The sequence below is a fragment of the Rhineura floridana genome, chromosome 4 (genome assembly GCF_030035675.1).
Source record: "Rhineura floridana isolate rRhiFlo1 chromosome 4, rRhiFlo1.hap2, whole genome shotgun sequence".
NCBI classification, from domain to species: Eukaryota; Metazoa; Chordata; class Lepidosauria; order Squamata; family Rhineuridae; genus Rhineura; species Rhineura floridana.
Window position 1 is genome coordinate 211359076 of NC_084483.1, and position 26059 is coordinate 211385134.

The 26059-nt window shown below is 52.0% G+C and overlaps 3 protein-coding genes across 7 annotated transcripts in view; 1 reads left to right on the forward strand and 2 right to left on the reverse strand.

Moving 5' to 3' along the window:
- The window catches only part of GTF3C2 (general transcription factor IIIC subunit 2), a 57043-nt gene extending 51020 nt beyond the window's left edge, over positions 1-6023 (reverse strand). For 3 of the 4 annotated variants that reach the window (XM_061625984.1, XM_061625983.1, XM_061625982.1), the window contains exons 1-2: positions 5183-6023; positions 2578-2978 (exon numbers count right to left, since the gene is read on the reverse strand). In XM_061625984.1, the coding sequence (XP_061481968.1) occupies positions 2578-2920 (343 nt within the window). In that variant the 5' untranslated portion in view covers positions 2921-2978; positions 5183-6023. The remainder of the gene's footprint in view (positions 1-2577; positions 2979-5182) is intronic. The other variant, XM_061625985.1, reaches the window with a different exon arrangement.
- A 940-nt stretch (positions 6024-6963) lies between these two features.
- Positions 6964-20707, reverse strand: EIF2B4 (eukaryotic translation initiation factor 2B subunit delta). The gene is made up of 12 exons (XM_061625988.1): positions 20572-20707; positions 20290-20473; positions 19969-20157; positions 19795-19877; positions 19182-19273; positions 17946-18060; positions 10980-11056; positions 10793-10895; positions 10221-10348; positions 9724-9913; positions 9362-9542; positions 6964-7205 (listed from the first exon to the last, which is right to left on the reverse strand). Exons 1-12 carry the CDS (start codon positions 20614-20616, stop codon positions 7006-7008), a joined length of 1587 nt encoding a protein of 528 aa, XP_061481972.1. The 5' UTR covers positions 20617-20707; the 3' UTR covers positions 6964-7005.
- Positions 20708-21054: 347 nt separating this feature from the next.
- On the forward strand, positions 21055-25903 carry SNX17 (sorting nexin 17). 2 transcript variants are annotated; one of them, XM_061625993.1, is made up of 15 exons: positions 21055-21285; positions 22216-22290; positions 22532-22649; positions 22738-22802; positions 22892-23002; positions 23323-23413; positions 23543-23630; positions 23730-23799; positions 23914-24006; positions 24103-24306; positions 24459-24581; positions 24963-25040; positions 25188-25262; positions 25346-25381; positions 25494-25903. In XM_061625993.1, exons 1-15 carry the CDS (start codon positions 21223-21225, stop codon positions 25611-25613), a joined length of 1410 nt encoding a protein of 469 aa, XP_061481977.1. In that variant the 5' UTR covers positions 21055-21222; the 3' UTR covers positions 25614-25903. The 2 variants fall into 2 exon arrangements, with proteins under 2 accessions (XP_061481977.1, XP_061481976.1); XM_061625992.1 differs by having other exon boundaries at positions 21058-21285; positions 25346-25387.
- Positions 25904-26059: the final 156 nt, after the last annotated feature.

Genomic DNA, 26059 nt, shown 5'->3' on the forward strand with positions numbered 1-26059 from the left:
ACTCTCGGGTGGATGCCATCCGGGCCCGGTGATTTGTCAGTTTTTATATTGTCCATTAAGCTTAGAACTTCCTCTCTCGTTACCACTATTTGTCTTAGTTCCTCAGAATCCCTTCCTGCAAATGTTAGTTCAGGTTCAGGGATCTGCCCTATATCTTCCACTGTGAAGACAGATGCAAAGAATTAATTTAGCTTCTCTGCAATCTCCTTATCGTTCTTTAGGACACCTTTGACTCCCTTATCATCCAAGGGTCCAATTGTCTCCCTAGATGGTCTCCTGCTTTGAATGTATTTATAGAATTTTTTGTTGTTGGTTTTTATGTTCTTAGCAATGTGCTCCTCAAATTCTTTTTTAGCATCCCTTATTGTCTTCTTGCATTTCTTTTGCCAGAGTTTGTGTTCTTTTTTATTTTCTTCATTCGGACAAGACTTCCATTTTCTGAAGGAAGACTTTTTGCCTCTAAGAACTTCCTTGACTTTGCTTGTTAACCATGCTGGCATCTTCTTGGCCCTGGCGGTACCTTTTCTGATCTGCGGTATGCACTCCAGTTGAGCTTCTAATATAGTGTTTTTAAACAACTTCCAAGCATTTTCGAGTGATGTGACTTGGGTGCTTACAGAACCCCCAGTGCATAAAAAAGCCATTGGGTGTAAATGGGTCTATAAAATAAAAAGGGCAAACACGGGGGACGTTAGATATAAAGCGCGTCTGGTGGCGAAAGGGTTTCTCCAGCAACAGGGAGAGGATTATGACGCTGTTTTCGCACCGGTTGTGAGACATGAGTCAGTGAGGCTCATGTTAAAGGTTGCAGCCATGAATCAACTGTTAGCGTTCCACTATGATATCAATACGGCATTCCTATATGGGGACTTAGCCGAAGATATCTATATGGAGCAACCAAGGGGGTGCCAGGATAACACAGGTCGTGTATGTAAACTACAAAAATCACTGTATGGGTTAAAACAGAGCGCTCGGTGCTAGAACACCAAGCTGAATGATGTTCTCTGCGCTATGGGTTTCAATAGAGGGATTGCTGATCCATGTCTATACGTAAAAAAAGAAGGCAGCACAACCATGTATTGTTTAGTCTTTGTAGACGACCTATTGCTTATATGTGAAAATAGAACGCAAGAGGAAGCGTTTGGCAAGGAATTGGAATGCCATGTTGACATTAAGCGGATGGGGCCAGTAGCACAATACTTGGGCGTAGAGATTTGCAGACTTGATGATGGCAGTTTCTCTTTAATGCAGGAACGTAAGATTAAACAACTGCTGTCTGAGCATGGCATGGCAGAAAGTAAACCAGCAAGAACCCCCATGGCTGTGGGGTTCCAAACGGAACACCATGGCAACGTACCAGTTGATCAACAACAATACAGGTGCATTATTGGCAAACTCCTGTATCTCACTAACACAACACGACCAGATATATGTAATGCTATCAGCATTCTCAGTAGACGTGTGGAGTGTCCAACCCAACAAGACTGGATGGGTTTAAAACAGACATTACGGTATTTAAAGGGGTCACTGCAGAAACAGCTGATACTATCATCCCAAAAGGATGGAGAGCTAGTCTGTTACACAGACGCAGACCATGCTTCTGATCCCACCACCCGAAAGTCCACCTCAAGCATGGTTATTATGTATCATGGGTCCCCCATAGAGTGGCACAGCAAGAAACAAAGCATGGTAGCAGTGTCTAGTACAGATGCGGAATATATTAGCCTCTCCTTAGCGTGTTCAGAACTAGAATGGCTTGAACACCTGTTCAAGGACGCATCCCTGCCAATACGCAAGCCCTATACTGTTTTCGAGGACAACCAGTCCTGTATACAGCTTGCCCTTTCAGAGGCACATTCAAAACGAATGAAACACATCAGTGTTCGTTACCAACATGTGCAGAACTGTGCCAAACAGGACTTAATCCGGCTATGTTACTGCGAGACTGAGCGCATGATAGCAGATGTTTTCACAAAACCCTTACCTGAGGAAAGGTTCAGGGCGCTCATAGGCAAACTAAACATGACAATGTAATCTATTGTACTCGTGTCTAAAACCCCTGTAAATGTACCTGTGTATTGTAAATTGAATCAATGATATGTAACCCATGAAAAGAACATGTGTAAAAGTATAACACTGTATAGAAACCTTGCTGTATATGTGTACAATGAGATTCTTTGTGATACCAGGTGGGGAATGTTGGCTTTCACGGAGCCAGCAGTTGGCCTCACAAAGTGGGAGGAAAGAGTTAAGAAAACCCTAGGCAGAGCAAGGGAGATAACGCGGCTCAGGTTGCTGCAATCAAGCAGCTGCAGCCACTAACGAGCTCAAGGTCCATAAAACCAGCAGGGGAAAATGTGTGAAGTGTGGGGGAAATTTGGAAGGAGTTATCTGTGAGCAGAGGCTATTGAAACTGTTGCTGTCGGGGACTGTTGCTGCCGTGTATGCTGTATGCTGTATGCTGAACGCACCAGTAAAGTATTCTTTGCACTTAGACTGCTGTTTATTATTGCTACTACCCTGTGTCTTGCACTACCACAAAAACTTCCGCCAACAACGAGGCCCCCAGAAACATACCAAGTGCTTTCAGATGGCCTGTCTCCTCCGCTTGCCTCTTCAGCTGCTTAGGAGGCAGCTCGCCCTCGGCATCTTCCAGGCCTCTCTCCTTGCAGGAAGGGCTCTGCTGCATTTGCCCCTCTTCCCGCAGGCAGATTTCCAAAGTGCGGGCTGTTGCTGTGTCTGCCTCGCTCAAGCACGCTGCTCCTGGAGAGACCAGCACTTCTGTGGTGGCATCACTCTGCCCACCCCAGCAAGGGTCCCTAGAGCAAGGCTCCACGCAGAGGGTATGGCTGGCACCGCCATCTGCTTGGTCTGTCCGGGCTATCCCCATGGCACAGCTTGGTGGAGGGCAAGGTTCCATGAAGGCACCACAGTTACTCAGGCAGGTACAACTTCCCCCATCTTTCACCAGGCCCTGCCTGTGAGAGAGAGAGGCAAAGCAACAAGGAAAACCATGGGGAGAACAAAATAATTTCAGATGTAATTGGTAGGTAAAAGTAACAGTACTGTTCTAAGCAGAACCCGCAAGACATCACAGCCTTTTCAGCCGTTCTTTCCACGTGCAATCACTCCGCATGAGGGGGAGACCAGGGTGAGGCCATTGGGTCCACCCCCTCCAGGAAAGGTAGCCTGCTGCAGCAGCAGAGACCTTTCTGTGCTCACGGATGATCCTCACACTGTTTGGAAACCTGATCTTCCAAGGTTCTAAACCAGGTGTGGGGAACCTTTGGCCCTCCAGATGCTGCTGAATGACATCATCCCCAATAAGCATGGCCAATGGCCAAGGATGACAGGAGTTGTAGTTCAGCAACACCTCGAGGACCCAAGGTTCCCCACACCTGTTCTAAACTCTACACAGAGATGGAGCTGGTGGCAGAGGGATCAGAGCTATCATGGTCATCCCTGAGGGATTTGAACACCTAAAGGGCTTGTGAGAAAATGTTCCAAACCTGGAAAGGATTCAAAGTTCAAGAGACAAGGGATAATCCTCCTACCCCCACCGTGCCAGGTTGGATAGTGAGATAACAGAGGCTGCTGCGCTCACGCTCACATCCTTCTATTTTCTTCTGTAGGATATGGCTTGATGTACTTTCTTCTGTGTTATATGAATTGTTTTTGTGAACTACCCATTACATTAGGCATCTTTATGGTGGGTCACTTTGCTTGCTATGCATTAACTCCATTAGCAGTGCAGATTAATTTGGAGGGAGGATGATGTGGGGCTGGGCTGGATTAATTGAAAAAGAACTCTAGCCCGCAATATCTATTTGCAAAAGGGATAAACAGTGGCCTACCTTGCAAGAAGGGCATGGAACCAAAACAAAACATTAAAATGTTTTCCAAACAGGAAGTGACATAAAATAACAGTTGATATTATATTTATTTGGCATAATCTGGGGCTTTGGCACTAGTTTTAAGTGACCAGAAGTTTCATGTAGACTTGTAATAGAGGAATGGATTGCTTCACCTCTCCTGTGGCAGCCTACTTGGTTCCTGTTTCAGATACTGAGGAGGGGTGGATCATTCTGTCCCTCTTCCACCAGCCTGCTAGGTAAAAAGCAGCTTATTTTACCCTCCTGCTAAAAGGTGATTAGCCTGTGTTTCCATGCTGGCCATGGAGGGAGTGCTGGAAGCCTGCTCTTCCACAATCCCCATGGAAACACAGGCTGTGAAAATGTGTAGATTAGCACCATTGGTGGGCTTCTTTACAAGGGTAATAGAACATTTTTCTTGATGCTTCATATGCTCTCTTAAGGTGCTCAGTGGCAGCAGCTTTGCTAAAGCCAGCATGGTGCAGTCTAGGGGTTCCCAAACTTTTCCCTCCACAGACCACTTGAATGTTGCTTGAGGGTCTTGGTGGACCACTTGATGACTTTTCTGCCTGTTGCAGCAATTCTAATACACTGTACTATATGCTGCATGGTTTTTAATTGTACATCCATTCCTTCTTTTATTTCTTACATGCGTTCCTTTTTTAGATTTACTGTATAATACTTTGAAATAGACAGAGTACAAATTGTAATGCAACAAAAAAGTAAAATTAAGTTAAAATCATTATGAAAACTTAAAAGTAACGGTTGTACCATGCCCAAGAAACCCGCAGTCATGCTGCAGATCACTTGAGTGACTTTCATGACCCAGTTTGGGACTCCCTGGTGCAGTCAGTAGACGGCAGCGGCGGTGGAACCTGTGTGCGGCTCTCCAGCTGCCCTCATCCCCGGCCACTGGAAGTGCTGGCTGAAGGGGCCGGTGGGAGCCGGAGTCCAGCCGCCGCCTCATCCGGAGGGCCACGCCAGCTCCAGGCTCCCATCCTCCCTGCCCAGAGGCTCCTGAACCTTCCGACCATGAAGCCCGCGCGCTGGCCCAGAGACCGTCCCGCTCCCTCACACACGCCCATCAAGAGGGGGCAAAGGAAGGCCGCCAGCCGCCGAGGCCGCCCAGCGAGGCCAGAATCGCATCTAAGCAAGGGGGAAACGGCCCCGCCCCCCGCGGCCCAGAAGCTGAAACTCGAACCAGGCTCTTGAACGTCCTGCCTGCGGGGGGGGGCGTCCATTTGCCCGCCAGAGCCTGCGCCGGCGGCCGCGGCAGGCCCAGCCCGTCCCGTCGCCGTGCATCGCCTCACCTCTTCGTCACGGAAGCCGGTCCCCGGCCAGAGGAGCAGGCAAGATGGCGGCCGCCACAGGCTCACAGTGATGACCAGTGCGTCCTGACGTCACTTCCTACACTGCTCTCCTAGTCGCGAACTTAAGGCGGGATGCAGATTGTGGCGTCGCGGAGCATGATGGGATCCTGACCGGCCGGTGTGCTTAAGGGCGCTTGAAGCCCGAGAAGGAGCGCCGCGAGCGGAAGGAAGAGCGGAAGGTCTCGGCGTTGCTTTGCCTTGCGCTGCCCGGAGCTGCGGCTCGCAGGGAGAGGCCCCCGTGACATGAAATCGGAAACGTCACTTCCCCTGCTTCGTGAGGAGGGGGAGACAGCCGCTCATTCCACAGATCTATTATGGCGGAGGAAGTTCGTGTCTTTCGCCTCCCTGAGATCGTCTCCCTGAGATCAATAGATAAAGCTTCTGTGCGGCGCAGACCGCCCGCCCTCCCCGGTCTTGCCGCTGCTTCCCCCCAGCAGTCACTCGAAGGCGGCGGCCCCCTGTCGCGCGCGGCGCTTCTTCAGTCCTGCAGAGACCTCGGCGGCGGGAAGGGCCGAACTTGCCCGCCCGAGCCCAGCATCCCGCCGGCTGCCCAGCCACAGACGGGAAGGGCGCCTCGCTCCGCCGTCGGGGGTCAGCAGCGCTTGGTGGGCCCAGAGCGCTCCCTGCGCCCCCGGAGTTTCTGCCCCTCGCTCGCAGCAGAAGGGGTCGGTGGTTCCGGCGATGACGGGCCCGAGGTGCCGGCGCGGTGCCCTCCAGCTCCTACCACCCCGGCGGGGGCTGATGCGGTTCCTGGACGCCGTTATCTCCCGCTGGGGCCTCTGCCTTCCACTCTCCGCCCCCCGTTTCCACCGGAACAAGCCCCCTTCTTTGGCACCTCCGCCCACCCACGACCCCTCCCTTGCTTCCCAACACAAATGTGTAATTGATGCCGCAGGGGTTGTGCCTGGAACATGCTACATTTGCACACCACGCAGGGGGCCCGCCGCAAGCTGCGACCCAAACGCCATCAGCCTCATACCCCCCCCCCAGGCACCGTATTTGGAGGCATCGGGTAAGCCCTACCCGAACGTGCAGCTTCACCCCCGCCCCCTCTTGGCTCTTCTCTGCTTAGCCCCATCTGGTGAGCAACCCCGAGATAATCCAAACGCTCCTGCCCAGCCCGCCCCGATTTGCACCTCTTATCCAAACGCCTCTAAGAAAGCCAGTTTCCCTGCCCCATATTGGCCTTGCCTCAGCCATCAAGCTCCTCACCAGAACTGAATGCCCTCTCTGCAGGACAACCTGCATGCCGCGCAGCACACTCACTCGCCCCCCACCATCACCAAAGCTGAGGCCAGCTTTCCATCCAGGCAGCAATCATGGGCTGACCCCCCAGCAACGGCAGCTTGCCCTGGAGCCCAGCAGGGAGTGCCCGAGCAGAGGCTGCAGAGCGGCTAGGAGGCAGCTCCAGTGGCCCTCCTGGCAGAGGGAGGAAGCCAGGGGACCTTCTGCCCTCAGTTCCAAGGGGTCAGGGTGAGGGGAACGCTCCCTGGCAGAAACGCAGATTCCAGTGAGATCCCACAGTGAGCCTTGTCCCGCAGAAGCATCAACTGTGATCAACGCTTGCCCTGCTGCTGCCCCCCCCCCCAATTTAGGAAGGCTGGATAGTTAATTCCAGCCTTTCTGGATGCAGCAGAGACTGCTCTTCTCAAAAATGCAGTACCCAGCTGGGGCCTTTGCTCACCATCCTGTTTTGCACAGGAACACACGAGAGGCACAGAGCAGGGCATGCACAGGTTTATTTTCCCCTCCCCTCCCCCTAGTTACTGCTCCACATTCTTGACACGTAGTACAACAGGAACGGAGGTGCAAGGGATCATCCCCAAGTCTGTAATCACCAGGTCCACCAGCTCCAAGGGGGTCACGTCATAGACCAGGTTGAGGAGGCGCAATGACTTGCTCTCCTGCCAGCCGGCCAGCGGGCTCCTCCCCGGATTCGACCCAATCAGGTCATCGGGGTCATCTGCAGACGGCACAGGAGACAACACCTGGGTCAATTGCAAGACACCCCATTCTTCTTCCCCAGAGGCTGGCTTCCTCCTGCCTCCCTCCAAAGGTTAAGCACTGGGGCAGAAACAAAGGATGGGGGGGGGGCTGCAGGAGGGCAGGAAGTCCCTTGGTCTGCCCAGGCTCTTGGAGGGGAAAGGCTGTGGCTCAGTGCCCAGATTCAATCCCAGCAGCATCTCCGCAAAATGACTCCTGCCTGAAACCTTGAAGAGCTGCTACCATTCAGAGGAGCCAACACTGGGCTGGATGGACCAATGGCCTGATTCAGTAGAAGGCATTTCTAGGCAGGAGCAGCAGCAGAGAGCCAGAGGCAGCCTCAAGAAACAGCTTCAGATTCCTAGTGGTCAGCCTCCAGTTCTAGGTGCTCAGGCAGCCAAGACCTTGCTGGGGTCAGGTAGGGCGGCTGGCCGGCACGCCCCATGCCCCCACACTGCTTACTGCAATGGCAGACTGCTCCCCCCCCCCACATACACATAAGGTGTGGGTTGCACATATTCTGGGACCCTCCTTAGGACAACTTACTAATTTATTAAATGTGTATCCTACCCTTCCTCCCAATGGAGCCCACCACGGCAAGCACACAAAGGATAAAGCAATTAAAACGTCTTAAAAGAAAAAATCCGATACAGATGCAGACTGGGATAAGGTCTCTACTTAAAAGGCTTGTTGCAAAGAGGATAATCTTCAGTGGGCGCTGAAAAGATAACATAGATGGTGCCCATCTAATATTTAAGTGAATTGCAAAGTGTTGGTGCCGCCACACTAAAGCTCTGCTTCCCATGTTGTGCAGAATGGACCTCCTGATGAGATGGTATCTGCAGGAGGCCCTCACCAGCAGAGCACAGTGATCGACTGGTGATATAAGGGGTAAGATGATATTTCAGGTATCCTGGTCCCAAGCTGTATAGGGCTTTGTACACCAAACAAGAACCTTAATGAAACCTAGGAGGGGCTGTAGCCAACAGAAAGTGCCCAAGCCCAGTGGAGGACACACCCACCCACAACATCATTGCCAGCATCAACCAATCCCAACATGCTACCTAACAGGCACACGCTCCTCCTCAACACACATACACATCAAGCACAGCATCGTAAACAAGTGCACTATTGCAACAGCCAAGGTCTTCATAACAGGAATACTGGTTTCTTGAGTCTTTCACATATCTTGGTCCAAAGCTGTATAGGGCTTTATAAACCAAAACCAACACCTTGAACTTAGCCCTGTAGCTAATGGGCAGCCAGTGCAATTATTTCAGCAGCAGCAGCAGGATAGCCTGGTGGCCATCTTCTGCCCCAGTGCGCAGTTGAGCTGCCACATTTTGCACTAGATGAAGCTTCCAGAGGAACTTCAAGGGACAGCTGCACAGAGAACGCATTGCAGTACGAACTGGAGGTTACCAGCACATGGGCAAGAAGTGGCCAGGCCATCCTGGTCCAGAAACGGCCACAGCTGTCTTACCAGCTGAAGCTGATAAAAGGCACCCCTAGCCACTGAGATCACCTGGGCCTCTAGTGACAGAGATGGATCCAGGAGCACCCCCAGATTATGAACCTGCTCTCTCAGGGGAAGCGCAAGCCATCTTTTCAGGACAGTTAGTTTGGTGGCCCTAATCCAGCCCACAACCAAGTCCAGGCACTGGTCCAGGGCTTGCACGGCCTCTCCCGACTTCAGATGTTACACCAAAATAGAGCTGGGTATCATCAGCGTACTGCTGACACCTCACCCCAAATCTCCTGATGACCGCTCCCAAGGGCTTCATATAGATGTTAAACAGCATTGGGGATAAGATGGTACTCTGCGGCACCCCATAGCACAACTGCCAGGGGGCTGAAAGATAATCACCCAATGCTACTCTCTGAAAAAAAAAATGTTCAGAGATTGACGCTGGGCAGGGATTCAAACAAAAGCTCACCAGATGGTCTTGGGCTAATCATATTCTCTCAGTTTAACTTACTTCACAGGGCCATCGTAAGGCAAATGTGCTCTAACACGTCATGGTCTCAGCAGATAAAGTGGGAGAAAGACTCAGCAGAAAATAGCACCAGTCTCTCTCTTTAGAGGACAATCGTTGGACACGCACGCACACCCCTCTCCACAAGGCCACAGCATACCAAGCTCATTGGAGACAAAGGAGTCAGTCTGGACGCGCTCACAGAACTTGTAGGTCTCACAGCACACCAGGACAGGTACATTGTGGGCCTTGGAAAGCAGTGCGATTTGTGAGGTGCCCATCCGTGACATCACAGACCCATTAGCCAACAGCGCATGAGCTCCCAGTAGCACCTTGGAGACCTGGCAGGGGAGCAAGCAGAGCTGCTGATGCCGGCCCACTTCAGGCCCAGCCTTCTTCAGGAGTTGCCACGGCAGGCAGAGGCACAGCCTGTGTGGGGCTACCCTGGGAAGGGTGGGGGGTCGTGGGCTGGAGGAGCAGCAGCAATCCCACTCCCAGACTCCCGCCCAGCCGGCTCCTCACTTCAGGCAAGACGTAGGAAATGGCGTTGATGAGGACGTAGCTGCAGCGGATCCCCTGCTTCACCAGGCGGCGCAGCGTCTCCCGGCCCTCCAGTCGTGGGCGGCTGTCCACCACCACCACGCGGAAGGCCCGGCCCTTGGGGTGGCAACTGTTGTGGGCGTCACAGAGTATGCGGCTCACCAGGGAAGAGCTGCCAGGCAAACACATGCGAGGAGATGGGGGGACCCCTTAGGCCCCTCCCATGCTGCCCCAAAGGGAAGGCTCCGCCCCCTCCAACCATCTCCCACTCAAACACAGCCCGTAATGACACTGATCTGTTGCAGAAGCTGCCACTGGCCAGGCAGGGGCCTGAATGTAGGCAAGCTCTGGCAGGCAGCTCAGGAGCCTCCTTGGGGACAAGGGCAGCCCTGGCACTTCCATCAGAGCCCGGTAGTGGCTGCCCAGCAAGGGAAGCTCAGCTCCTGCCCCTTGCCCCCCACCCAGGCATGTCTCCGTACCATCCATAGATCAGAATAACATCCCCGTTGTGGATCTTCTCTAAGGCAGACTTGGAAATAGCTTTGGCTGCCAGGACAATCTTCTCCTGCTCATACTTGTCAAGAACTTCTTGAAGGACCCGCTTGGCCTGTTGTTGGGAGATGGGCAGCCTGGTCACCTTGGAACCTGCTGCGTGTTGCTCCTCTCATCGCTCCAAGTGGGGAGGACCCCCCCCCCAGCTAGCCCCTTGGAGGGCACTGAGAAATGTCATGCCCAAAGTCATGCCCTCCCATTTAGGCAGGGGCTATGACTCCAAAGGTATGCCCAGGGAGGGCTGGTCATTTATGCCAGGATAAGCCAACACTAAATGCCACAGGGCAAGGGGGAGTGGCAGGGAGAGACGGTGCCCATCTTGGATCATGGACCACATGACCAGTGCAGATCCACCCAGGAGTTGGAGAACTGTTTTAATGCATGTTAAGGTCTGTTTTTATGATGTTTTAAAGTGTTTTTAGCGCTTCTGTTTGCTGCCCTGGGGTCCTGCTGGGAGGAAGGGCGGGATATAAATCAAATAATAAATAAATAAACTCACCTCCTCCTCTCGCATGGAGGCAGGCAATGCCGAGATCTCCTTCTTGAGGAACTTGATGGCATTGCCCATGCTGGCAGACAGGGGCCGACACTGGTTCAGGAAGCTGCGGAGGAAAGGGGCGATCAGCCCAGTCTCCAGGGCTGCCTGCCCTTCTCCCCAAAGGGGTCAAGCCCTTGTTCCCAGTCACCTGATGGAAGGCTTTAGCTTGTTCACCAGGTCCCGTGAGAGCTCCTCATTGGCTGGCGTGGTGTAGTCCCCAATCACCTGAAGGACAGACCAAAGGAGTGGCTGCAAGTTGGCAAGGCTGGCCTTAGGACCCACACAAAGACAAGAGGCACCCCAAAAAGCCAGATCAGGCAGAGGCCGGCCTGTCTAGTCCAGCAGCCGGCTTCCAGCAGTGCCCAACAAGAGTCCCCAACTAGAAGCCCACTGGGAAGAGACGAAGGCAGATGCTGCTTCCCAGCAACTCGAGGCATGGATGAAAATTAGTGGGGCAAGGAAGGAAAGGAACATGGTGGTTGGGAGTCAACTTCTGACCGCCCAATCAAGGAGAAGACGAGGATGAAACTTTTGAGAAGTAAATTGCCAAAGTTTCAAGGAGGCATGATATAGCAGTAAAGTGGGACTTCAATTACCCCTATATCTGTTGGGAGGCAAATTCTGCCAAACACGGCCCTCCAAAAAATTCCTGGCTTGTGTTGGAGGTAACTTGCTCCTACACAAAGTGGAGGAAACAACCAGAGGATCAACTATCCTTGACTTCATTCTAACTTCATGGATGAAGAGGCAGTTATGGGAACTCTGGGGGAAAGTGACCACGCTATACTTGATTTCTTGATTTTAAAGGAAGCAAAAGCTGAGAGTAGCCATATTTATCAAGAACAAATCCTGTCAGACTAATCTTATCTCATTTTTTGATTGGGCACCTCCCTGGTAGACTGTACGAATGCTGTGAACATAATATATCTCAACGTCAGCAAAGCTTTTGACAAAGTGCCCCATGTTATTCTGATTAGCTAAGAGAGCCATACGCGGACCCTAGACTTCAGTAAAGCTGATTTTAATAAACAATGGTAAGTAAGCTTCCATGGCAAGCGACCCTAATGAGAAAAAGAGTTCAAGATGGGTGGGCGTTTCTAAAAAAGGAAATTCTAAAGGCACAATGGCAAACAATTCCGTCAAGGAAAAAGGGGGAAGACAGCAGAAGAGGCCAGTGTGGCTTCACAGAAAACTTAGAGATGACCTGAAAATGAAAAAGGACACATACAGGAAATGGAAGGAAGGCCAGGCCACAAAGGAAGAGTACAGACAGGTAGCATGGAATTGCAGGGATGGCGTCAGGAAGGCTACAGCTGAGAATGAGCTGAGGTTAGTGAGAGATGCTAAAAGCAACAAAAAAGCTTTCTCCAGGAACATCCATAATAAAAGACAGAGAAAGGAAATGGTGGTAGACCTATTCAATGAGGATGGCAAAAGATAACAGATGACAAAGAAAAGACAGAATTGCTGAATTCCTACTTTGGCTCAGTCTTCTCTCCCCCAAAAAGGGCCTACGACCTTCCTAGCAACGTGAAGTTGAAGGGTCAGGATTTGAGCTTGAGATTGATAAGACAAATGGTCAAAGAATACCTAAACGCTTTGAACGAGGGAGTGTGACTCTGTTGATTCTCCTTGATCTCTCAGCGGCGTTTGATACCATCGACCATGGTATCCTTCTGGGGAGACTCGCGGAGTTGGGAGTTGGAGGCACTGCTTGGCAGTGGTTCCGCTCCTACTTGGCGGATCATCGCCAGAAGGTAGTGCTTGGGGAACATTGCTCGACACCTTGGACTCTCCATTGTGGAGTCCCTCAGGGGTCGGTTTTGTCCCCCATGCTTTTTAACATCTACATGCAGCCTCTGGGTGCCGTCATCAGGAGTTTTGGAGTGCGTTGCCATCAGTATGCTGATGACACGCAGCTCTATTTCTCCTTTTCATCTGAATCAGGTGAGGCTGTGGATGTGCTGAACCGTTGCCTGACCGCGATAATGGACTGGATGAGAGCTAATAAACTGAGACTCAATCCAGACAAGACTGAGACACTGTTGGTGAGTGCCTTCCCTGGCCAGATGGTGGATGTTCACCCTGTTCTAGATGGGGTTACACTCCCCTTGAAGGAACAGGTTCGTAGCTTGTGGATTCTTTTCGATCCTTCCTTGTCTCTTGAGGCACAAGTGGCCTCGGTGGCGAGGAATGCGTTCTACCACCTTCGGCTGGTAGCCCAGCTACGTCCCTATCTAGACAGGGATGACCTCGCCTCAGTTATTCATGCTCTGGTAACTTCTAGACTGGACTACTGTAACGCGCTCTACGTAGGGCTGCCCTTGAAGACAGTTCGGAAACTCCAGCTAGTGCAAAACGCAGCAGCCAGATTGTTGACAGGAACTAGCCGATCAGCGCATATAACACCTGTTCTGGCCCGTTTGCACTGGCTACCTATTTGCTTCCGAGCCAGATTCAAGGTGCTGGTTTTGACCTATAAAGCCTTACACGGTGTGGGACTGCAATATCTTGTGGAATGCCTCTCCCGCTATGAACCTACCCGGTCACTTCGCTCAGCATCTAAGGCCCTCCTCTGGGTACCAACTCATCGGGAAGCCCAGAGGATAGTTACTAGATCCAGGGCCTTTTCTGTAGTGGCCCCCGAACTGTGGAACAGCCTCCCCGAAGATGTACGCCTGGCGCCTACGCTGCTGTCTTTCCGGCGCCAGGTTAAGACCTGGCTATGCTCCCAGGCATTTTAACTGTTAAATGTTTAAATGTTTATAACGTTATTGTGTGTAGCTTGATTTTATTGTCATATTTTGTATTTTAACCTTTTGTACACCGCCCAGAGAGCTATTCGCTATGGGCGGTCTATAAATGAAACAAACAAACAAACAAATAAATAAATATATCCAGAGCCTGATGACCAGCATTGTATTGAGTATTGAAAGAATTGGCTGAAGAACTCTCAGAACCACTGTCTGTTATCTTTGCGAAATCGTGGAGGATGGATGAAGTGCCAGATGACTGGAAGAGTGCTAATGTTATCTCCATCTTCAAAAGGGGGTACCTGCGAACTACAGACCAGTCAGCCTGACATCGATCCCTTGAGCAGTTTATAAAATGGTCAGTCTGTAAGCACCTTGACAACAATGCAGTGATTACTAGGAGCCAACATGGATTTATCAAGAACAAATCCTGTCAAACTCCGCTTATCTCATTTTTTAGTTGGATAATCTCCCTCATAGACTGTGGGAATGCTGTGGACGTAACGTATCTCGACATCAGGGAAGGTTTTGACAAAGTGCCCCATGATATTCTGATCGGCAAAGCTAGCTAAATGTGGGCTGGATGGAACAACTATCAAATGGATCCACAGTTGGCTACAGAATCATACTCAAAGAGTGCTTATCAATGGTTCCTTCTCAAACTAGGAGAGGTAATGAGTGGGGTACCGCAGGTTTTGGTCCTGGGCCCAGTGCTCTCCAACATTTTTATGAACGATCTGGATGAGGAGGTGCAGGGAATGCTTATCAAATTTGCAGGTAACACAAAATTGGGAGAGATACCTAATACCTTGGAAGACAGAAACAAAACAAAGGGATGTTGATAGGCTGGAGTATTGCGCTGAAAACAACAGAATGAAATTTAACAGGGATAACTGCAAAGTTCTATAGCGAGGAAAAAGAAACCAAATGCACACATAAAATGGCTTATATTTGGCTCAGCAATACTCCATGTGAGAAGGATCTTGGGATTGTTGCTGATCACCAGCTGAATATGAGCCAACACTGTGATGTGGCTGCAAAAAATGTAAATGCTATTTTAAGCTGAATTAACAGAAGTATAATTTCCAAATTAATTAATTAAATTAAACTTCCCCTCTATTTGGCACTGGTTAGGCCTCATCTTGAGTAAGAAGGATGCAGACAAACTGGAATGAATTCAGAGGAGGGCAACAAGGATGATCGGGGCTGGAAACAAAGCCCTGTGAGGAGAGACTGAAAGCACTGGGCATGTTTAGCCTTGAGAAGAGAAGACTTACAGGAGATATGATAGCACTCTTCAAGTGCTTGAAAGGTTGCCACACAGAGGAGGGCCAGGATCTCTTCTCAATCGTCCCAGAGTGCAAGACACGGAATAATGGGCTCAACTTATAGGAAGCCAGATTTTGAATGAACATTAGGAAAAACGTCCTAACTATTAGAGCGGTACAACAATGGAACCAATGACCTAGGGAAGTGGTGGGCTCTCCAACACTGGAGACCTTCAAGAGGCTGCCAGACAGCCCATCTGTCAGGGATGCTTTAATTTGGATTCCTGCACTGACCAAGGGGTTGACTTGATGGCCTTGTAGGATTCTTGGATTCTGTGGTTCTCTGAGCATCCCACCACCAGCAATAATGTGATCAGACAAAATCAATTTCAAAAGAAATCAGGAGATGTGGGAAAATGAAAAAAAAAAAAAAAAAGGGTTTTCTACCTGGAGTGAAAAGGACAGTCAGTTGAACTTTGCTAGGGAGGGAACTGCAAAGCTCTTTTCAGTCACCACCTGCCTCACTTGCAACAGAAGAGGGAACTTAAAAGAACGGCTTCCAAAGCAGAGTTTAAGAGAAGCACTGGAGGGACTTCCGGGAAGGGTGACTTCGCTTGTGCCTGCTTTTGGGACGGGCTCCCGCCTCAAAAGAAGCTTATTCAGATATAAATCAGTCAGAACATTTTTTTTTTTGACTGATGAAATTTCTCCCGGGCAGGGAGAAACGTAGAGATCAACCTCAAAGCCTGTTTTTGTTGGGAGGACTGGATTTCATTAATTTATGAGATAAGGTCCAGCCAACAATGCCGGACGGACTTTCTAACAAGCTCTATCTGCTTAAGCGATACGTTTATCTTTTCTTCAAAGAGAGAACGGACTAACAGGCAAGCACCCTTCTTTCTATTATTTTTTTTACTTGGTTTAAATTGTTGCAGCAAAAGGAGATTTGTCAGATTGATCGGCTTTGGACAACTTCTGGGTGAGATATAGCTCTTCTCTGTTATTCACGAAATTAACAGCTTATCTCTGTTTCTGTCGCAAAAAGCTGTCCTGGAAGTGCATTCTAAAGATAATAAACAGAAGAGGGATTTCTATTCCTGATTTCTATTCCGAGGAATATTATATTGTCTGGGACTATTCTCTTTTTGGTCTATTTTATTTTGACGAATCTGCTTCTTCACGACGCCACTAACTGTTTTGATGCTGGGAACTAAATTTGTTTTGCATTCTTGCACAAGAGAGATAAGACAGGTTGCTCTGTTTATACTGTGATGTCATCAAGCCTGGAATATTAACCCAATTGTTGCTGAAATAAGAAGTGGTTCTTCTTTATTTTTGTTTTGCTTTGTTTTCGTGGTTTTAAAAATGGCAATCAAGAAAGTGGCTGAGAATCTGGAAGTAATTATGTTTCAGAAAATAATGGATGAGATTGAGATAACGAAACAAACCCTGCGACAGGGTAGTAAGGAGCTGAAAATTGAACTGAGCAAAATGACGCAGGAGCTTAAAGAAATAGGGGACCCTGTGAGAGAGGAGAATGAGATCAGAGATGAGAAAAGAAAAAATAAAGGGAAGATACAAGCCCTGGAGATTGGAACAAATGTGGAATTGGAAAAAGATCTGGAGTTTATGGATTTTAGAAATAAAATCTACTGTTTGGAATTTAACGTTATCTCTGAAGAAATTAATGAAGATATTAGAGATAAAGTTATCAATGGCTTGGATAATCTTCTGGACTGGAATGATGTGATGGAGCTTGATATAGAGAAAATCTATGGAATTAACTGCAGCCATGTGACAATGGAAAAACTCTTAAGAGATGAGCCAGTGCATTTTGTAAAAAAGAAGAACACAGATATGACTTTACAACAGTATTTCAGCAACTTATTCAGAATGGATGGCAAGAAAATATTTGGGATAGAGGAAATTCCCATCAGACTCTTATTATATGACTATGGCTACAACAGCAAGATTATTATGGAATACTGATAATGGAAGATTGGACACTGAAATTACTGGACTTAACAGGACTATTGAAGATGGAAGATGGAACTAATAGGGATAATGGAATAATGGCTATTGAAATTATTGGACCTAACAGATTCTGATGAGATGGATTAATCGAAATGTTTATTTGGACTATGGTTATGACAATAAGATTATTATAATTATTAACGAGATGGATTAATTGACATGTTTATTTGGAGAAAAATTGATAGATATATTTCTTAAAGAATTGAAACCTCTCTTTGACTTTTTGTGGAAAGAATAAAGTAATGTTTATGAGATTTGATGATTAATTAAGATAACTACTGGAGGAAAGTGATTTTATAATATGATTTAAGAGACAGGATTGTTATATATTGTAGACCTATAACTGATTTGATATGTGACAAATGGGAAGTCAACATTTTATTTTATTTTATTTTTTTGTTTAATCATTTTTGTTGTTTTGTTTTTTGTCTTTGAATGTTTTATGATTTTGTTTTCTATGTTTTATGAAAATTTGAATAAAAATTATTGTAAAAAAAAAAAAAGAGAAGCACTGGAGGTACCTTGGTCCTAAAGCCTTTTAGGGGTTTACAGACGATGCCAGCACAATGGCGTATGTAAAGTTAGGGTAATTTACTGCACTGTACCTCACTCTTATAAAGCCAGGTCTTCAAGGCTCGACGAAAACTTGGCAGGGAGGGGGCATGGCGGAGATCATAGGGCAAAGAATTCCAGAGGGTGGGGGCCACAATCGAGAAAGCCCTCTCTCTGGTCCGCACCAGCCTAGCTGTTTTTACTGGTGGGACCGAGAGAAGATCTTGAGTGGCCGATCTCGTTAGGCGGCATATTTGGTGATGTTGGAGGCGCTCCTTTAGATAAACTGGGCCGAAACCGTATAGGGCTTTAAAGGTTAGTACCAACACCTTGAATTGGGCCCGGTAAACAACTGGTAACCAGTGTAGATCTTCTAACACTGGAGTGATATGATCACGGCGCGGCTGTTCTTCACCTCATGTGCTGTTTTGTCTCCCATCCATGCAGTTTAGAAAGATCTACAGCCAGAAAAGTGGACCCCGAAGCCTCCCCTTAGCCAGCGCGCACCTGTTTGAAGACCCTTAGGAGGGCAATGCAGCGGGCATTGGATCCATTGACGATGCCTTGAGAATACTGGAGGCCTAAACGCACCACCGCAGGGTGAATGGCAGAGGCTGGGATGCTGCAGAGGAACAACAAAGTCCATTATATGTTATTCTCACACACACGCACACCTTTTAGGAAAAACCATGAAAAACTTGTGTTTAACTGTTGCTTTTCTGTAAGAGGATTTTGGTGATCTAATTCCATTGCCCTCACACATCTGTTTGCCTGTGTCCACTCAGAGCTTCATACTCTACCTGAGATTCTATTGCTTTATTTCTGCCCATATGTTACTTTGCCCTGAAAAGCAACTAGCAAAGGACTAGAAGTAAACAAACCCACACAAGGTGTAGATACTCCCTGCCAAATGGGTACTTTTGGCCATTGCACGTAATAACTTTAAAAAAACATACGAAAACTCAAGCAGAATGAATTTTTTTAAAAGAGAAAACTTGATTTTTCAAGTACTGCATAAAAGTGAAGATCCTAAAAGAAGGCAGTGGAAGTTTTCCCTTTGCTGGAGGCTACCATCCAGGCAAGAAGGAGCTTTTCCTTCCACGCCCTCTTGCTGTGTAGAACATGGCAGGAGAAACTACAGGATTAACCTTCCAAGAATTATATTCTCCAAGTGGCAAACAAATAAAACTAATAAAATACAAATTCAGTAGTGACGCTAAGGCTCAATGGTAGAGCACCAGCTTTCCATTCAAGCTCCCAGCGTTCAACCCTCGTTGGCATCTTCAGGAAGGGTTGGGAGAGACCGTTTACTGCCTGACACCCTGCACAGCCATTGCTGCCAGTCAGAGGCAACGCTAAACTAGACAGACTAACGATCTGCCTCGGTGTAAGGCAGCTTCCTCTGTCTTCCTATCACTATAAAAACAGTCCTGTTGCAAAATCAGAAGAAGCCACCATAAAGCCACACAGAGCAGCACAACATCAATGCAAGGGCCCTACAAAAGCAAGAAGAGAAAATGAAACAGTTCTAAGGATAAAAAGCATGAAGCGTAAACAACCTAGGAAATTTAGTGTTGAAAAAAGTCTTCCCCAGCAACAGCAAAAGCTCTTGTGGTCCTTTCCCTTCCCCGGAACACTGTGAAAAGCACAGCACCGCTTTTCTGAGTTCACAGACTTGTCAAGATGAAGCCCCTCCAGTGGGCTCTCCCCCCCCCTGCCCAAGAGATGCAAGCAGGCACCCACCTCATCTGCTGTGTCAGCAACTCCTTTCGGCTGTACTGGTGGAGATGGGAGAACAGGCTGACTTTGGCGCCATAATCTGGCCTCAGAGGCACCTGAAGGGATGGAGAGCAGCAGGAGTAGGGGCGGAAAGCAAGTGCTTGCCCACCAGCAACCAGCCGCTGCCGCCTGCCTTCACCCACAACACTTTATGCTGCTCTTTCGACTTAGGAAGTCTTCTGGCGTTTAACACCTCGCCAACAAGAAAAGTCAATTGCCACATAGGCGAAGTAGGGCATGGAGGGCCGGGTTAGAGTCCAAGCAGAAAGGTCCATCCCCTCTGTGCCATGAGGGCAGCCAACCCCTTCCACCCTTCTCAGGGGAGCAGGGCACAACCCTACTTCCAAGTTTCCCCATTCCAAACACAGGGAAAACAACCATCCTTGCATGCTCGGAACCACTAACCCTGACCCAAGCCATTCAGGAATGCTGTTGCTACTCCTCCCTCCCTCCCTCCCAATTCACCCTCGTCCTGATTTAGGGTGGAAGCCTGAGAAGGAGACCCAAAAGCAGCCACAGAAAACTCCTTGAAGCAGGACAGGTGTCACCCCCCCCCCCAGACAGAGGGCTTCCGTACCTGCTGGCGCTCCAGCTTCTTGGCCAGCTTCTTCTGGGCGGCCGGGTCGTCCACTTGCACGTGCTCTGGGAGCCGCTTCACCACTACGAGGGAGGAAGGAAGGAGAAGGGTAAGGCTCCAGGGGATCCCGGCCGGCTGGCTCGGAGGCCGCCTGGTCCCTCCCACAGAGCCTACCTGGCTGGGCCTCGCTGGGCGCCAGGCGAGGCTTGGCCGGTACGGCGCCTTGGCCCGGCTCCCCCTTCCGGGCTTGCTTCATCGCCCGGTCGGTCTCCTGCTTGGCCCGGCGCTCCGCCCGCAGCTCGGCCTTGCTTTTCCCCAGGACGCACGCCTTGTCGGCGGCCGCCGGCGCGGACGGCTCCGGCCCTGCAAGGAGGAAGAGGTCAGCGGCAGGCAAAGGGAGACAGAGGGCGGCCACGCCGGGCAGGAGCCCAGGGCGCACCCGAGACCAGGGCAGGGGGTCAGGAGCCGGATAGCCAGCCAGGCAGCCTTCCCGACCTGGTGACGGCAGCTTCGTCGTCGTCTTCGGCGGGTGCTGGTGGGGCCCGGGACCGGCTCCTCCGGTGAGGCCGCAGTCGGGGGCCGCCCTCTGCTCCTTCTCGGCCTCGCGGCGCTTCTTCCTCTGCAGCTTCTTCTCCTTGCGCTGCTGCAGCTTCTCCTCGTGGGACAGAAGCCCCGGCGCCTGCGGCGAGGGAGGGAGAGGGAGCGTCAACAAGCCCCAAAGCAGGCGGAGAAGGCGAGCACCCACCCAACCGCACCGTCGGTCAAAGGCGTCCATACCTGCGCGGGGGTCTCCCCGGCCTCGCCTCTGCCGCGCTCCGCCATCACGAGCTGCACTCGCTCGCCGCGCTCCACCGAGGACTGGACCGGCAGTAGCGGTGGCGGCGACTGCGGCACCGACGCCCCCTACCGGCCGGAGCTGGAACAAAGAGCGGGACCCGCTGCCCCTCCCCTCCTCCCCTGACTGAGTCTTCCGTGCAGGCGGCGGCGGCGGGTGAAGGAAAACCCGCCCGTCTCCTTTCTCCACAAAGTGCCCACGGCTTGACTTTCGCGCCCTCCCAGTGCCGGGAAGGGCAGGTGGAGTTCCCTGGCCGGGATCCCGCCGTGCTCGGGCTGACTGCGCTTCTTCCCCCGCCACCTGCCACCGCCTACTAGGGACGCGTCACACCGCCTTCCACCGGGCGGGGATAGGAACCGGGTCTTTCCTGCCGGCTCCAGGAGGCCTCCGTGCGCTTTCCCCTCCCCTTCCTGGGTTGGTCCATCCCGCGGCAGCGGCGGACGCGGCCCCTCCCCCCGTCGGCCCCTCCCCCGCGGGCCTTCCTCTCCTTCCGCAAGATGGCGGCGGCGGCTGGGCCCGGTGCCTGCCTGGGTCGGAGGTAGCGGCGGGCGCCGAGCGGGGCTGGAGGCGGGCGGCGAGGCGGAGCGGCGGCCATGCACTTCTCCATCCCGGAGACCGAGACCCGCGCCGGGGACGGCGCCACGGCGGCCTACGTGGTGGGTGTAGGGGGTGGGGGTCTCGCTCCTGTTCCTGGACCCGCCGCCGCCGCGGGCGCCCACTTGGCCCCAGGAGGAGACAGAAGAAGGAGCGGGTCCCGCAGAGGAGCTTGACGGCGGGGGCGCCTTCGGGACCCGCTCCTCCTGCGCTGGCCCGCTGCCTGAGCGCTCTCCGTTTCCCCTTCCGAGGAGGGAGTGCGGCGCGGCCGAAAGTGCCTCCTGCTCCAAGGCCGGCGGGGCGGCTGGTTCCTCCGGTGGGGAGCGGAAGAGGGGCCTGGCGTGGCTTCCTGGCTGTTCGCCTCCCTCCGCGAACGAGCCTCCCTAAACCGGGTCGTAGCACCGGAGGAAGGAGAGGGCGAGGATTAGGGGGGAGGGGCGTCTCTTTCCCGGGCGCAGCCGCCCCTGGCCGGTGTTCTCCTTCCTCCGAGGCGCCAAGTGCTGCAGGAAGGAAGTGGGGAGGGCGAATCCAGCCGGTTCCTCCACCTGGAGGTGCGGCTACTGCAGTCTTCACTGCGGCCCCTTCGGCCTGGAGCGACCTTTTCGTTTCGTAGGTGCAGATTTCTGTTGGGGCGGGGGGGGGGTTGGCTCCGGCCTTTTGGCTCCTGGGGCAGCTCCAGCCTCCTCCCAGCCTGGGCAGCACTTCCCTTCCCAGAGACGTGGAAAGCGGCGGCCTGACGTGGGTCCAGGAGAGGGTTCGCTGTTTCCTGGCCTGCCTAGGAAGGATTGGATTTGCTTGATTCTTGAAGCGTCCTGGCCATGGGGCTGGCTGATTGGATTCCTTCCAGGGACACTCCTGTCCCCTCATGCGGCTGACTCGGGTGTGAGCAGCTGGCTGGGCTCCCACCCTCTGCACCAGCTCCCACCCCAGCTCCCCCTTCCCCTGCTCAAGTAGCTGCCAGGGCCCTGACCGGCCTCCTCTCGCCCTGGCAGGCCTACAACATCCATGTGAACGGTGTCCTGCACTGTCAGGTGCGATACAGTCAGCTGCTGGGCCTGCACGAACAGGTTTGTGTGTGAGTGAGAGAGAGAGCGCTAGCCCATCCAGGGTGGCTTGGTGCCTTTCCTGACTATTTTGGGCTCTGTGGGGTACGATCCTGTAGCCCACCACCACCTTGCCTTGAGCTGCTGTTCTGAAGCCAGGCTTGGTGGGCGTAGCCCGCCACTTGCCAGGGTTTTGCTGAATGACCAAACAGGCTATTCTGCTTCCCTTGCTGAGGACTAGAAACACTTGATCTCTTTTTTTCAGCTAAGGAAGGAATATGGTGCCAACGTGGTTCCTGCCTTCCCTCCAAAGAAGATCTTCACTCTCACCCCAGTGGAGGTGGAGCAGCGGCGGGAACAGCTGGAGAAGTACATGCAGGCAGGTGGGTCGAGGGTCTGGGCTCAAGGCCTCCGCTGGGGAAGGCAAGGAGGTTCTTTGGACTGATGGTGGCCTTGTTTGTCTATTCGCAGTGCGCCAGGATCCTTTACTTGGAGGCAGTGAGATCTTCAACAGCTTTCTGCGCAAAGCCCAGCAGGTAAGAGACGGCAGGGGAGGGGAGGGGAGGGGTGTGTGCCAGGCGGGAAGGCTGTGATGGCTGCCCTCTCTCTGTCCCCCTCCCCCCAGGAGACCCAGCAAATCCCCACTGAGGAGGTGCAGCTGGAAGTGCTGTTGTCCAACGGGCAGAAGGTGAAAGTCAACCTTCTCACCTCAGACCAGACGGAGGATGTTCTGGAGGTGAGCCCTTTCGTGGGGGGGAGGAGAAGAGGGGGGCTGATCAGCCCATGCTCGTGGCTTGTGTCCACGAAGGAGCTTGCATTGGCCGGGAGGGGAGAGAGGATTTTGTTTCTTTAATACGTTATCAGCCTTTCTGAGATTACTGTGTGGGACAGATGTTTTCCCAGGCCAGGGAGACGATGTTCTGAGGTTGCACTTTCAGGGTGTCTGCATCTAGGGCAACCTTGCCCAAGATACTCAGGGAGGGAGGGAGGGGGCAAGCAGCTTTTGGTGATCCTCCCCCTGCCCTCCTCCTCCCCCTTTTCCCGCATTTCTCACAGGCTGTGGCTTCCAAACTGGACCTGCCAGAGGACTTGATCGGCTACTTCCACCTCTTCCTGGTGCGAGAAGCCAAGGACGGAGCCTTTTCCTGTGAGTGTCTTCTGCTTGGCTGACCTTGATGTGACACATGGTGCTTTCTAGAGTGGGAGGGGAGGGGGATGCTGGGGGGGGGGAGGAAGGCAAGCTGTATGGCCGTTTCTCAGCTGACTTCATTTCCAGTCATCCGGAAGCTGCAGGAGTTTGAGCTGCCCTACGTGTCGGTCACCAGCCTCCGCAACCCTGAGTATCAGATCCTCCTGCGCAAGAGGTGAGTCAGCCGCAGGGTTGGAGAAACTGCCACAAGCCCCACCCGGACCAACAGCCAGTGCAACCCCTCTAACAGCCCCCTTCTCCCCTCTCCCCACAGCTACTGGGATTGTGCCTACGATGATGATGTTATGGAGCAGCGGGTGGGCTTAAACCTGCTGTATGCCCAGGTGAGCACCGGGGTCTTGCCTGGGCGGCAGGGAGGGAAATGGGCAGGCAGGCGGACAAAGAGCCCCCCCTCCCCCAGCTCACCCTCTTCCTCCTCCGCTTCTGCCCCCTCACAGACAGTTGCAGACATTGAGCGCGGCTGGATTCTTGCCAGCAAGGAGCAGCACCGTCAGCTGAAGTCGCTGCAGGAGAAGGTCTCGAAGAAGGAGGTCGGTCCTCTGAGCGTGTCAAGCACTTTGCCAGCGGCGCGTTGCCTTTGCTGGTCTCTTAGGGCCAACTGACCCTCTGTTTCTCCCTTGCTGCAGTTCATCCGGTTGGCACAAACTCTCAAGTATTATGGCTATCTCAAATTTGATCCCTGTGTTACGGACTTCCCCGAGAAGGGCTGTCACGTCATTGTTGGGGCGGGGAATAGTGAGCTGAACTTCCAGGTCAAGCTGCCAAATGACCAAATCAAGGAGGGGAGTTTCAAAGTGACACGCATGCGCTGCTGGCGGGTGACGTCCTCGGTGAGTGATGCGTAACACCGTCTTACGCTGGGTCAGATCTGGGCCTATCTGGCTCCCTTTGGAGGTAGCTCCTGCCTCTGGGTCAGTGGCCCTCTCTGCCTCCCTCCCCGCCCAAAGCAGGGAATTTCAGCCTCCCCCCTGCTTCTTTTCAGGTCCCCGTCCACAATGGGACATCAGGCCCAGCTGCTGGCAAATCAGAGGTGAAGTTAGAACTAGCCTTTGAGTATTTGATGAGCAAGGACCGCTTGCAGTGGGTCACCATCACTAGCCCCCAGGTAGGCTGCCCGGCCCAACAGGGATTGTTTTGCTTGGCCCCGAGTTGGCCTCCACTCGTGCTTTGAAAGTGTCTTAAGGGGGCAGCAGCATCTGCTCTGGTGCCTCCTCTCACACTCTGTACAGCCCCCCCTTTCCCAGACTTGAGAAGTTGTCCCAGCAGGAACGCAGACTCTCCTTGCAAATAATGCACTTTGAATATCTCCAATTACAAAGAGAATTTTATTCTGGTTTGACTAACGGTCATAACTCTGGTGGCAGATCAGGACTTCTTGTTCTAGGTGTGCAAAACCAATACTCTGGTTGTGGCTTATGGGGCTAGCATCACACACACACACAAGTAATGCTGTGGGGCCTGTTTCTCTCCTCCCCTCCCCCCATAGGCTATAATGCTGAGCATCTGCTTGCAGTCCATGGTGGATGAGCTGATGGTGAAGAAGTCTGGAGGCAGCATCCGTAAGGTAAGACACTCAGCCCCCAGCAGAGGTGAGTGGGCAATCCTGCCTCCCTTGTGGAGCAGGGAATGGGGTCACCCGTGACAAAGGGGCACGATGAGAAGCCCTTGGCCTTGCAAGCTGCTTTAGTGTCTCTCCCCCGCCTCCTCCTAGATGTTTCGCCGTAGAGCCAATGGAGCCCTGCAGCGCTCAGATAGCCAGCAAGCAGTGAAGTCTCCACCTCTTCTGGTAAAAAGGCTTTGTGCTCTCCCCCCCCCCCCAGCTGCCTTGAGTGGCTTTCATTCCTCTGATGCGTTTGCTTGTCCCTGCAGGATTCGCCCGATGGCAACAGGGACTCCATTACAAAGGTTGCAGTGAGTGCCAGCTCATGTTGCTCCTGTGATGGGGGGGGGTGTATCCAGGCAGTCTGCTGTGCTCATTATCACCTTTCTCTTTCTCTCTCCCTGCCCCCCCCCCCAGAGCAAGCTCAGTTCAGTCAGCCTGCGGGCCGTCAGCCATTCCAGCTCAGCCACCAACATTGGGGCTAACGATTTCCATGGCAACTATGCCTTTGAGGGCATTGGTGATGAAGACCTTTAGGTGCCCTGCCCTGACACGTCTGGCCGGTTCCCGGGTTGACCTTGATGTGCCTCAACTCCAGCTGGCGCCATGTCCCCAACTAGTCTCCCTCTGGGTGGAGGTGGCATCGCCGGCTGGTGGCTTCAGCTCCATATGCACCAAACTAGGGCAGACATGGCTCTGGCGCTGCTCACCATAGACTTCAGCATAACTGCTAGGCTTGTAATCTCCTTGTTTATCTTCCTGCTGTTTACAGATGAACATTAACAGATGTTTGTGGCAATGATTAAATAGATCATGATTGGGAATGAGTCCTCCTGTAAGCCCCTATTTACAAGTTCTGGCCCACTGAGGAATGGGGACTGCTTGGAGCCCCACATGAAACAGGCTTTTCTACCCTAGATGGAGGGTTGGCAGGGCTGTGCATGGCATTGGATGAGGCCAGCCAGGAGGCCCAGCGCAGCCAG

Bases quoted from the DNA above. Each gene is read 5' to 3' on its own strand.
- EIF2B4 (XM_061625988.1), bottom strand. From the start codon at position 20,616: ATGGCGGAGCGCGGCAGAGGCGAGGCCGGGGAGACCCCCGCGCAG. The intron at 19,274-19,794 runs GTACGGAAGCCC...CCATCCCTTCAG, and splicing joins AGAAGCTGGAGCGCCAGCAG to GTGCCTCTGAGGCCAGATTA. The intron at 18,061-19,181 runs GTGGGTGCCTGC...GTTCCTCTGCAG, and splicing joins TTGCTGACACAGCAGATGAG to CATCCCAGCCTCTGCCATTC.
- SNX17 (XM_061625992.1), top strand. From the start codon at position 21,223: ATGCACTTCTCCATCCCGGAGACCGAGACCCGCGCCGGGGACGGCGCC. The intron at 23,414-23,542 runs GTGAGTGTCTTC...CTTCATTTCCAG, and splicing joins CAAGGACGGAGCCTTTTCCT to TCATCCGGAAGCTGCAGGAG. The intron at 24,307-24,458 runs GTGAGTGATGCG...GCTTCTTTTCAG, and splicing joins GCTGGCGGGTGACGTCCTCG to GTCCCCGTCCACAATGGGAC.